The following is a 13,196-nucleotide window of genomic DNA, read 5'->3' as shown; positions in this document are numbered from 1 at the left end:
TAAAATAAAAGAAACATGTTATGCGTTCCATAATTGCACCAATCTTATTACTTTTAACTATGCAACACGGCATAGGAAGTGCCCTGTTATTTAAAAAAAAAAATAGCGATAAACATCCGTTATTTTATACGATTCTGTTAATATTTCAAACATCAAATATTTTGTTATTTTCATAATTAGGTTTCATTTTTAACATTCTTTCAAAGTGAAACATAGTGTACCTTTTTACCTAGGTATTGGCGACATTGAATGCAAACATTACTAATAATCAGAAATCGATAAGGAATATTTTTTTATGCATTATTTTCGAAGACATATCGATAAGGGTGCGCAAAGGTCTTTTTTTCTGTATAAGCAACAGGTGTATGCAATCACGCGTTTTTAACTTTTTATCATATTTTCAGTAGGTGCGATTGATAAGTTGCAAGGGGCGTAGGGATTCACTCGCTCATTTCGTTTTTTGTGATCCAACAGACAGGTTTGTCTCCCAAAATATTATTAGGAATAATAATTGCGAGTGAGGGAGTATACAGAGACTGAGAAGAATGAAGGGCCTGGTCACGCTGTGTTTTGTGATCAGTTGGACAGTGATTTGTGGTACAGTGTTAGCTCAAAATGATGTGGATTATGAAAGTGATAAAAGTCAAGATGATTTGGAGGAATTATCCAGATTGCTAAAAGAAGAAGAACTATTTAAAACCAACTTAAAAAGACTTTATAATGTTTTGAATGATGACGATGGTATGTTTTTTAGTTAGTTCTTTAAGTTCTATATGATGTGAAAATCAATATTTGTCATTTAACCTTCCGTTCTAGAATACAGCTAAAGAAAATCTACTTCAACTGTTAAAAATTGAGTACAGTAATATCATTTAAAATATTTTCGTTTATTAATCATATATACCGGCCTGCTAATTAATACGCTTATTCTATACTTTATAACCGTTGTTGAACAGCAGACTGAATTTCGGATTCGCGACTACTAATGTTCAACTCCGTAGCCTTGTAAATTTGAACCCAATCCAGATGACAAGGGAACTCCTGGATGAAGTATTGGGAGGAATTTGCCTTCGTGAAGGACTTTTTGATGGAACTAACCAACAGTTGTATTACATAGAGAGAAATAACCACGAAAACCTCTCACGGTTAGCCTGACGACGAGGGGATTCTGACCCATGATCCATCTACTACTGAGAATATTCTACGTTAGCACTGTGGTAGGTGCGACACGGGTGCGGAATTTGTATCGGCCAGTCATCGCTGGAATTCGAACCTAGTTCACCTCATTGGAAGGCGAACGCTCTATTCCCTAAGAAATCGCGGCTTTACTACATTTTATTGCAAAAAATTTTATAAAGTGATAGACGATTAAAATTTGTAGTTAATAGTATTTTTGGTAATTTCGTCAAAACTTTATAAGCCTTGCCGCAGGAGAAGAAACTGAGTCATCACCTCCTACATAAAGAAGCCTCCACACGGTCTTTTATCAGTAGTCAGCGCAGACTGTTTAAAAAGTGAACCAGTTGTGCGCATGAACCCAAAACCTTTTATAAAAGTAATTGAGAGAAATTTATCTTATATATTTGAGAATTGAATCTGTAGTGGTTGACAAGTGAATAAGGCAAACCAGTAATATTCATAAATAAAATAAATTTTTAGTCATATATTTACTACCACTTTCTTATCTTAACAATATTCTGTATTAAATGACTCTTTCAGTAAGTCTGACCGGACTACCTATGAAAAACCGTGTGGAGGCTTTCAGTTAAAGGAGGCGTTGATTGAGTTGCGTATAAGCTTGTGAGACATATACAATGCAGTGGTAGGGAAAATAACCTCGTCTGACCTGACATAAACACGACCTGGAAATTGTTTAAAAGTGGTAGCTAAATTTTGAAAAATGTACATACTTGAAGCATTAATGTCTGCTAAAAATATTTTCATTTCCGTTATCGTGGTTTGAAACTTTTCTAAACAAATTTTATAAACTCAATGGGAAGTTAACTTTATGAAATTTTAAGCAACTTCGTCACGTCACTACTCCTCGTTCGTCATTACTTTTAAGTAAGGCTCCTATACTATCCGAGCTGACCTATCAAGCAATATTGGAGCAAACAAGTTCGCAAGTTAACGTTATTTTAGTATTCGTCATGTTATTACAGAGATGCCAACTGCTGCGGACACGCCAAAATAATTTAAAAAACGGTAAATAACTGCAGAGTAAATTTTGCAAATAATTGTCAATATTTGCTTGCTTTTAAAAATGTAAAGCATGCATTAAGTACTATAAAGTGGTGAATTACATAAGCCTACGCATTGTTTAGAAATAGTGGTGGATTAAAATCTACTAAATCGAACTTATGAAACCAAGAATTACAATTAATAAACTACCATTTGAAAATATTTATTCGCTGTGCTTATGTTAGCTCTTTGCTCCAACAATAAATGATAAGTCGGCCTGTCTAATTCAGGGGCTCTACTCTTAAGAAAAGCTCGTCACAACTCTTTAATTCTTCCAGGTTGTTTGTACTCTGTGTTTGTTGAGGTATCCTAATGGGTGTCTTTTGTTTGAAGAGGATAAATCAAAATTTTGAAATGAAAGAATAATACATTAAAATATAAACTTTGCTACCACCAGAAATTCCCTTTCTCAAAGCGTAGAGAGATAGTAACCATGCATGTATTTGAGGTACTATTTATCCTTTGCACTCCAAGTACTTTAAAATGCTATTAAAATTTTAATAATTTTGATTTTAGAGTGGTTCAAAGTGCAAAGGGTTAACGTATTATCAAAACATTACTTCCAGGGATCGACCATTAAGTGAAATGAACTTTCTTTTTAACTGTTTTAACTGCAACCATTTTTCTAACTGTTACGAGTTCATAACGTGTATTAATGGCGGTTAGGTTAAGTTGCTCCCATCCCCACCTAGCATCCTCTAGCTCAGGGGTTTCCAACTTACATAAGGCCGGGGGCCATAATTAAAAACACAAATCAAATGGCGGGCCGCCACTTTATCAAAATTTTATGTAGGACTCTTTTATGTTTGAAGGAACATTACATATTACTGTCAGATTTTTACCAAGTTGTACAAAACAAAAGTATTGAATTACAAATTAAAATAAGAAGTAGATTTTTAAAAATATTTAATTGCATATTAAAAAATTCGGGCTACAATAACTTTAATGTGCACCTATGTATTAAACAATTAATGTGCAACAGATATCTAATTGTTAAGATATAAAACTTTAAAAAGTTTGGTTTTAAAACTTGCTTATTAGCACACAAAATGTTCAATGAGTAAATTGAGATTTGTCTGCTGCAACCACCAGAGAATAGATAGTTACATTTAAAATTTACAAATGTGTGTGTAAATATTTTCGTCCAAAATGAGTGGTTTCAAAAAGTTAAATCGGAGAATTTCTTTGAGAAAATTTCTGATACGCACATGCTAAGTTATATTCACAAAATACAAAAAAATAAAAAAAAAAAAACAACATACACGATTATTTTTGTGTTTGAATAAATATTTTCTTGGATACAAAATCTGAGAAATTTTTTTTTTTTTGCACCGTTGGTATGTTAAATTTCATAGAAACGAAGAAATTAGGTCTTTATTAACGAGAAAAGTATTTTAAATCCATACAGATTTTTTACGAAAATTGTCCTCAAAAAATGACAACTAATATATTTTAGTTTGCGGGCACAAAAAAAAACTTCGTGGGTCGGATGCGGCCTCCGGGCAGCCAGTTGGAAACCACTGCTCTAGCTGAAAATAAAAATAGAGCTAATATAAAAAAATAACCACATTTACGTAGAAATAAAAATCGTTTGTGACCAAATTTCAAAATTTTAGAATGTTTCTTTAGTTTACATAATTTGAGTGAATAAAACTGCTCATAAATAATTAGTTAAAATCACAAAAAAATCATCAAATTTTAAAAATTTTGCCAAATTTGAAATTTTTATTTTAAAAAAAGTAATATTTCAAACCTTTAAAATATTTGCCAGTTTTAAAGTTCAGTCAATTATTTCAAAAGAATAGTAAATTTAAAACTTTGTTTTGACTTCACGGTAATCACACAGCGAATTTATTAAAAAACTTGACGAAATATATTTAAAAAAACAAAGTTTTATAAAAAAATCAAAAGTGAGTACAAAATATTTATTTTATTTAAAAGTGCTTAATCAAACTTTTAGAGCTGTATTTGAGGCGAGAATATTTGTAATTGTTACAGTGATCAAAATGTATGAGAATTACTATTTACTTAACTAGAGGTTTTGTAAACAGAAACTCAAATTGTAAAATGTTATCTTTTTCGTATTCATAATTTTTTGTATCTTTGTTTAAATGACAACTTTAACGAGGCTAAAATTTCTCTGATTATTTATACCCAAGTAAGTTAGAATAACTATTCATTTACAAGACAAAAATATTTCCATTTTTCCTCAAAAAATAAGCAAAAAACAGGACGAAAAAAAAAAGGAAAGTGTGTGGGAGCTTCAAAATTTTATCTACTATCAAGAAGTGATCATCAATGTTAACTTTTGTACTTAAATAACCTTCTGTGTAGGAGGACAGGAGCTATTGTGCCCATCACAGTTTTCCTGACCTTAGATCCTTAGGAGTATATGTTCTGGTTGGGTGGTCAAACGAACTCAGAACCCCTAGTGTTTAGCCCTAAGTATGCTTGATACTCATTATTTTACTATTTTGAAAAAAAATTTATTTCATGTTATCATTTTATCAAGGGTTGTAAGGCTGAGTCTGCCTTGCCTGGTTAGAGGATAGAACCCCATTGCTCGGGAGTGCTACCACACAACTACCTGGTGTCAATAAATATATGATTACTATAATATTATGTTACATTTAGCATAATATTATATGTTTTATTTTTCAGCATAAAAGAAATCCAAATGTTTTTCAATAATTAAATCCTTATCATTAAATTTTTTTCATCATATAACTTTTAGCCCAAATATTTAAAACTATTTTCTTGTGACAAGAAATAGAATAAATAGAATAGAATCAATAGAAAAAATACTATATTTACTTTAGATAATTTTTATGTTAAAAAATATGATACTTAACATTATGAGAAAAAAAGTGAGGTCAAGAATTTTTTTTTGTCTCTTTATATATAAAAAATCGTAGGAGCAATCTATATAGTTCTGGATGTTCAGTTTGTTGTTGCATTTTACATTGATGCGTTGAAAATATGACTTGAAAGCTTGAAATTACGAAGGTGCGTAGAAAATGTACGAAGAGTACGATGCATTAGAAAAATTTTACATTAGATAATTAGATTAAAAATTATTTACTATTAAGCTTGTAGTATGAAACACCATACGGGCCACACTGCAGGCAGCAGAAATTAAACATTAAACTTGAAATTTGACTAGCTGAAAGAACCACATTTGTTTATGAAATTTGTTTCCAAGAGCTTGTTTTTACAATTCCAATTTATTCGAAAGTTATCGTACTTTAAGATGTTCTTTTTGCACATTTTTTCCTTATTTGTATTTCTCTTTTACTTTGCATTTTGTTTTGCTGTTCAAAATTTATAAGACTTAGCGTCTTGAATATTTAATAATAGAAAATGATAACTTAACTATAATTAAAATAATTAAATTGAATTTTTTTTTAATTTTGAAATTCCAATTCGCTCGAAATTTATTGCATTTCTAAGTGCTTTTCTTACGATTTTTCTAAAACTATTTTTGCTTTAAATAATAACGAGAGTGTACGTTAATTAAAACTCTTTTTGCTTTAATTGTTCCCAAAAACAAGTTCTACTAAAAAGATTTGTTGGATTCTTCTGGACAAAATCTGGAAAGACTTTTATCAGATTTTGCTCTTTTCCGTTTTGATATTTTTCATCCCTAGATTTAATTAGGTTTTTAGTGACCTTTGTTCTAAATCTGACAATTTCTGAAGATTTTTGGCCTAATTAATTTTTTAAATACAATTTCACTGATGGATTTGAAATTGCGGGATAGGAACGAGATTTAAAAAAGAAATGGTATAAACTGAAACACTTAAACAGATTTTCGTTACAGATTTTCATTAAACATATCCAGACTTAATTTTTTATTAGTGCATTTTCATATTTTGAAAAGGTTCTAAACTGATTAGAGACTATTATTAAATGAAAGTTATTTACTTGAAATATTTATTTAATAACAACGATTTTTTGGTTTTTATTTTTTACTGAACTTAAAGTTTAACTCTGAAAACGTTGATTCTTTATTACATAGCAATTATATGAGAATTTTTTCTTAGATAAATCTTTCGATAATAAATAATCGATAAGTTTCGATTGTCGATAAATTTCGACAAGTGCTGCCTTGCCTACGTTTTGATTGTACAACTTAATGCTACATGTTCTTTTTCTGCGCAAAAACTAACGGATTTAGAAACTTGGAACTTCTAAAGTGTGTAGAAAATTGTACAGGGATTACGGTGGAAGAAAAAAATTGTCATTCGATAATTTATTTGGGAATTATTAACGGTTAAACATGCTGAAAAAAATACCATACGGCCCTCAGGAATGTAACAACAGAGTTGAAATTTGGAATGCTGAAAGGGTTACATTCGTTTAGAAACTGAACATAGAGTTTTTTTTTTCCAAAACTCCAATTTGATCTAAAGTTATTGCACTTTTAAGTGCTTTTTGGGGTATTTTTTCTCACTTTTGCTTGATTTATGTTACATTTTTCTTTTCTGTTCAAAATTATAAGACTTAGAAACTTGAAATTACGAATGTGTGTAGAAAATGCAAAAGTTCAATGAAGTAAAAATAAATGAGATTCGATTGTTAATTTGAGAAATATTAACTATTAACTGTTGTAAAAAATTATATTGACCAATATGTTTACCACTGAAATGCAACTACAGAGTCGCAATGTGATGTGCTGATTGGACCATTTTGTATTATAATTTGATAGAGTCTTTTCGAAATTTGTTCGAAAGGTATTGCAAATTTAAGAGCTTTTTCGGGTTTTTTGTTCTAGAATTTTGCTTTAAATGTTGACTTTTATCCATTGATGTCGAAAATTCACTTTTCTCTCATCAGATCTTTATTTTATCGATGTCAATAATAATCGATGTCAATAAAAAATAGCAAGAGATAGAGAGAGAGAGATTACTTGTTGCTGGACATAAATGTTAGCCTTCACATTGAAGTTTTTGAAAATAAAAAAGAATTGACAAAATAGTAATAAAAACTGGTCTCTGTTTAAGTTGTTATAAGTCTCTTACACGAGTGAAATCACTTCTTATTTATTTCTTCTTATTGAATCACGCAATCTGTATTTCTTTCAAGAACAGATACTTTTTTTTCAAACCTTGATAATCGTCTATTTCATTTTGATTAATTAGATATTCTTACCTAAAGCTAAAATAATTGTATTCATTTAAACCAAAATGTTCAGTGTTTTTGTGGAGAGTATTGACGTTCAAGCGGAAATATTAAGAGAGGAATAATAATCAATTACGGGGGAGGGCGAGGGAAGCGAATAAGGGGCAAGAGCTTTCTTATTTTATTAAAAAAAACGCATTTAAATTGGTGGTTAAATGTTTTAACCCTTTTACAATTATTAAACAATACAAAAGCTCTGCTTACTTTTGTTAAAAGTTCAATCAATATAATATAAGCATACATAATGTATGCAAAGTAATAAAATATCATTATGAATAATGTTTAACATTGTCGGTAGGTATTCAATTTGGCAAAATAATCTAATCACATTGGCGAATTTTTATAGCAACTAAAAATTAACGGGGAATGTAAAAAAAAAATCGATTAGAAAGTTGTAAAGCAAATCGATTAGGTGATGTGTATATTTAATCCTAAGAGAATCGGGAACTAAATCTGTAAATAAACTATCTGTTTATACAAATAAATATATAAATAAATAAATACAAATAAAACAAAAGAACAAAAAGAAGCATGTAACAATTGTGGAAGTTAGAGACGAGCTTGGTGCATTACACACGCATTTTTTAGCATAGTCTATGAGTGACTTTTGTACTCCAACAGAATTTTTGGATTGTTTTATATGTTTAGAATCTTATCTAAAAGTTAAATAAAAATCTATAACACATTATAGTAACCTAAAAGTAAAGGCATATTTACCCACAAAATTGAAGAATAAAAATAATGTTCATTTCGAAAACGCAGGCTAAATGACAGATAATCTTATTTAATTTGAAATAGCTACTCATATATATAAAACACAGGAAAATTTTATAATCCAAATTTCATGGGATTTAGAAATTGTGACTTTTTGTAGGCATACAGATATATTTGTATTGATATTTATCAATTTGTTTTTAATTAAATACAATATTATATCCCAAGTCGGAACAAATTTTAACCTATAAAAAACGTAAGGACATTTATGTGATAAATAAGCTCATATAAGTTGCCCGATTGTGAAAATGATATGAAAAGAGAAAGTGAGAAAGATAGCCTACAGACTCTAGTTTGATAGAATGAAATGGTAGTTACACCTAGGATGGTCTTAGCAGGAAAAAAAAACTTCCTACGTACATCACCTTTTACTCCCAAATGAGATTGTCTGGTAGACTTAAATACAAGAGATCAATTATATTGAATTCTAGCGATAAAGGATGATTAAATATTTTTAAAAGCTACTAATAAAGTGAAATCAACCATTTAAAAAACACTTATTCGGAGGCGTTACTAATTTTTGTAACGTGATTTTACTAAGCAGTTTTTGATAACTGGTGCAAGACCAAGTTAACATCCGATTCACAAATTATTTGTGAGAGCCAAATAAAATTTCAAAATAAATTTATATATATATTTTACGACTACTAAAGTGAGGACTGATTTCACATTAGTAAAGTTAAGACGAGAGTTACAAATTTGTGAGAACGAAACGAAATTTCAAAATAAATTTGTATATATTTTACGACTACCAAAGTGAGAACTGATTTTACATTAGTCAGTAATTTTTCCACTTAAAGAAGTATCAACATTTTGCATTGTCTTAAGGACACTCAAATGGACTGCGTTTTTTTTTCTCTACGTCCCTAAATAACAAACTTTTGTATTATTTAATAGCAGGAATCTAAAGACATCCAATAATTATTTTGTTTATTATTCTGACTTCACATCAACATAATGTTATTTTTAAAAAANTTTTAAAATTTATCTTTCATTTATTAAAAAAATAAGAAAAATTGTAGCAAGTTATTTAAATAAAAAAATTTGAAAAACAATTTTATAATAAATATATTTTTTAATGTGTATATCACAAAATATATCTTTAAAATATTCTCAAACATTTTATATTAAAACAAGTTACTTTGTTTTTAAATATGTAAACATTAAAATCATATGTAATTTTGCCCTATTCTCCTTTTGAGAATAGAAATTTAAATGAAATAGATTGACTTGCTTGGTCTGCAACAACCACAAAAATTGAATCACATCCAATTCTTGTTGAAAGCAATGCAACAACAATTACTGGTTGTTGCAACAGACGAAGGATGAAAGAAGTGTGCATGCATAACCTAAGCAACACGGTTGCTGTTGCAGTTGATATCTCATCTTTTTCTTTAGACACCAAACCTGCTAAATTTTTTGAACAGTCAATTTATATTTTTACTTTTAAGAACATGTTTTTTGGTGTCATTGCATTAATGTTTCTATATATATATATATATATATCTTTGCATTGTTAATTTTACGAATAACTCTTACCTAATGTAACTAATAGCTTGATCGCAAATATCGTAAATAAAATAATGTTGATTGTTGTTACTATTTTTGTTTTTTTAATATAGAGATGAAGTTAATTTTATGCCCTAAAATGTTCAAAATATCTAATAATGTCAAAATTGATGTAAGATTTAAATTTTGCTAAAATTGTGCACAAATCTTTTGTTGAAAAAAGTAGGTGATGATGGTGAGTAGGTAGAATGGGTGCTCAGGATTGTTGAAAATGAGCAGCGGCACAACAGCTCATTGTTGAGTATTGTTGCGTGCTATGTCTGTTCCTGCTCTTACAATATCCAGCTAATTACCAATAAAGTGGCCTTTCACGAAATGCTCTATTTTTTTTGAAATTTTCTTCTTGGCTCCAGTTGATCGCAATTATAATGCAAGCTTTTATTTCTTTTAAAATTTGTCTCCTAAACAAAAAAAAGTCGAGAATCAAGTTTTTTTTTTTATTAAAGAAAATGCAAAGCAGGAAAGCGGAGCGTAAAAAGCTGCTGGATGGGAAAATCGCATTCCGTTTTGTTGATCGATTTGGCAGTGCAGATGAAACGAATCAAAACTTTTGAACTTTTTTCTTTGAAGTTTTTTGAAATCTATGTCAACAAGTCTACAATAATCCATGTTTTAAAGGATAAAAAAAGAGCACTGTGTCAAAAAAATTTTAATAAAAATAAAAATGAACCCAACTACAACTAAGCAAAGTAGTAAGTAATGTGGCAAAATCCATCAAATACTACTAAATGAGCTGCAAAGGCTCAGGGGATAGAGCGTTCGGCTTCCAATGCTGTGAACTGGGTTCGAATCCCAGTCGATACGAATTTAGCATCCGGCTTGCACCGACCACAGTGCTGAACGTGAAATATCCTCAGTGGTAGACGGATCATGGATTAGAGTCCCCTTGCCGTCAGGCTTACCGTGGGAAGTTCTCGTGGTCTTCCTCTCCATGTAACGCAAATGCGGGTTAGCTTCATCAAAAAGTCCTCCACGAAGGCAAATTTCTCCCAATACTCAATCCAGGAGTTTCCTTGTCTCTCTGGATTGGATTCAAAATTACAAGGCTACAGAGTTGAACATTGGTAGCCATAAAGTCATAAAATTGGGTCGGCTATTCACTGACGGTTATAAAATATAAAATACTACTAAATGAAGCTGTTGTGCACATAACCTTATACTGTTAAACTTTATAAATCACTAAAATTTCGTTAAAAAACTGTGCTTGCAATAAATATTACTTTTTGTACGAGTTAGGGATATTTTGTAAATTAGGATTTATTACAATCATTTGTTAGATTCCCTCTATTATAGAAATTTTAGGAATTTTTCTTTTATTGTAAAAAAAATCTCATAGATTGGATTGGATGAAAAAAAAACTAAAAATTAATGTAGTCTTAAGATGTAATCAAACACGCTAGAATTTTTATTTGAAAGTTGAATTTTAAAAGCAATTAATAATTCCAGAAGTCTCATTCATGCATTCCTTCAAGTTGTTAATACTCTTTTAATAAACCAGTGGGCTGCTCCCCCTTCTCGCTAACGCTCGCCAAGTTCGGGGAGTTGTAATGAGGCTTTTTTTTTGTCCCAGTGTAAGAGAAATATATATATATATATATATAGATAAATTTAATTCTTTTGTATTTTCATTTTAAGGTTAAGTTTCTTGTAATTTATAAAGAAATATCACACTTCTTTCAAAAATATAGGAATTGAGAAGCTAAACATTTAGTCAAGTAGTTGACCTCAGAAGCAAAATTTTTATTAAGCATATATTTTCTTATTTTGTGTTAATTTAGGACGAAAGAAGTAACAAAATATTATATTTAGCATTTTATTAATTTATGGGTTTATGATACGACATGAAACACCGGTATCTTTTTCTACTTTAAAGGTAGAATCTTCCAAGCACTCTTTACTTCCAAACAATAATTTTTCAAATTTGTAATTATTTAAATCTGAGATAAACAGTTATTCATCGTTGAGCTTTTTTAATTTTCAAAATTAATTGTAAATGCACTTTTGAATCTGAATGAAAAAGAAATTCAAAAAACACTTTATTTGGATTTTATATTTTAGAACAAATATCATTTAAAAAAATCTAACCGATTTATTAGGAACTATTAGAATGTTTTTATAATTAAAAAAATGGCAAATTATCTTTCTTCTTGTAAATAGAGCAGGAGAAAAAAATATATAAAGGGGCACAAAGGTGATCTATCTGCTTTACAGGGTTAATAAAAAGTAACCAATATTATTGAAAAATATCATTTTTGGTATATTATTTTCTCCCATAAATAAATTACTGCTGTTTTAAAAATTTTAAATTATTTATCTATACTGTCAGTATACATTGTACTTATATAAAGCATTATCCATTCTTTACTTAAATGTCCTTTCAATGGCATAACCAATGTTTGCTAGGAGAGCCAACTTATGGAAAAATTATATGTGATTATCAAATATATCTATTTGAAAGCGATCGTTTTATGCAATACAGACTGATACTTGGAGTGAAAATATTAAATAATGCCTGGTGTGTTTTCTAATATCCAGAAATGGCAGCATCAGAAAAATCCTAATAAAAATAAATCAGAATATGAATATCCTTTTATTGAAAAATCCGTCTGAAACTCAAAAAAGTACAGATTTAGAATCGTTATCGAGTCAAAACTAAACATTAAATTAGTTACATGTGACGCAAAGATGTCAATTGTTCTGAGTCAGCAAAATGTTATATGAAGTGATATAGAATTCAAACATAAAATTTGCCTATGTTTGGTTAATTTCACCATCTTTTTTGAAGACTAACCATGAGTTGGTTAAATCACTGTGTCGTTTTACATGAATTTTGAATTATCAGGCAAATTAAAGGCAAAATAATTTTATATTTGTTAACCCAGATTCAAACTTTAAAACATTATTTTCATTAACATTAAAAAAATCAAAACACAAGTTAAATATATATATATACGTACATCACCTTTTACTCCCAAATGAGATTGTCTGGTAGACTTAAATACAAGAGATCAATTATATTGAATTCTAGCGATAAAGGATGATTAAATATTTTTAAAAGCTACTAATAAAGTGAAATCAACCATTTAAAAAACACTTATTCGGAGGCGTTACTAATTTTTGTAACGTGATTTTACTAAGCAGTTTTTGATAACTGGTGCAAGACCAAGTTAACATCCGATTCACAAATTATTTGTGAGAGCCAAATAAAATTTCAAAATAAATTTATATATATATTTTACGACTACTAAAGTGAGGACTGATTTCACATTAGTAAAGTTAAGACGAGAGTTACAAATTTGTGAGAACGAAACGAAATTTCAAAATAAATTTGTATATATTTTACGACTACCAAAGTGAGAACTGATTTTACATTAGTCAGTAATTTTTCCACTTAAAGAAGTATCAACATTTTGCATTGTCTTAAGGACACT

At 29.3% G+C, this 13,196-nt stretch overlaps 1 protein-coding gene across 1 annotated transcript in view; it reads left to right on the top strand.

Annotated features, from left to right (window-relative positions):
• Positions 1 to 383: 383 nt before the first annotated feature.
• Positions 384 to 13,196, top strand: part of LOC122272373 (uncharacterized) — a 15,459-nt gene continuing 2,646 nt past the window's right edge. The window contains exon 1 of the mRNA XM_043055998.2: positions 384 to 741. Coding sequence (XP_042911932.1) covers positions 546 to 741 — 196 coding nt within the window. The 5' untranslated portion in view covers positions 384 to 545. The remainder of the gene's footprint in view (positions 742 to 13,196) is intronic.

Source organism: Parasteatoda tepidariorum, chromosome 9, assembly GCF_043381705.1.
Source record: "Parasteatoda tepidariorum isolate YZ-2023 chromosome 9, CAS_Ptep_4.0, whole genome shotgun sequence".
Lineage (NCBI taxonomy): Eukaryota > Metazoa > Arthropoda > Arachnida > Araneae > Theridiidae > Parasteatoda > Parasteatoda tepidariorum.
The sequence above is the reverse complement of the archived record's forward strand: the minus strand, read 5'-3'. Positions and strand labels throughout refer to the sequence as shown.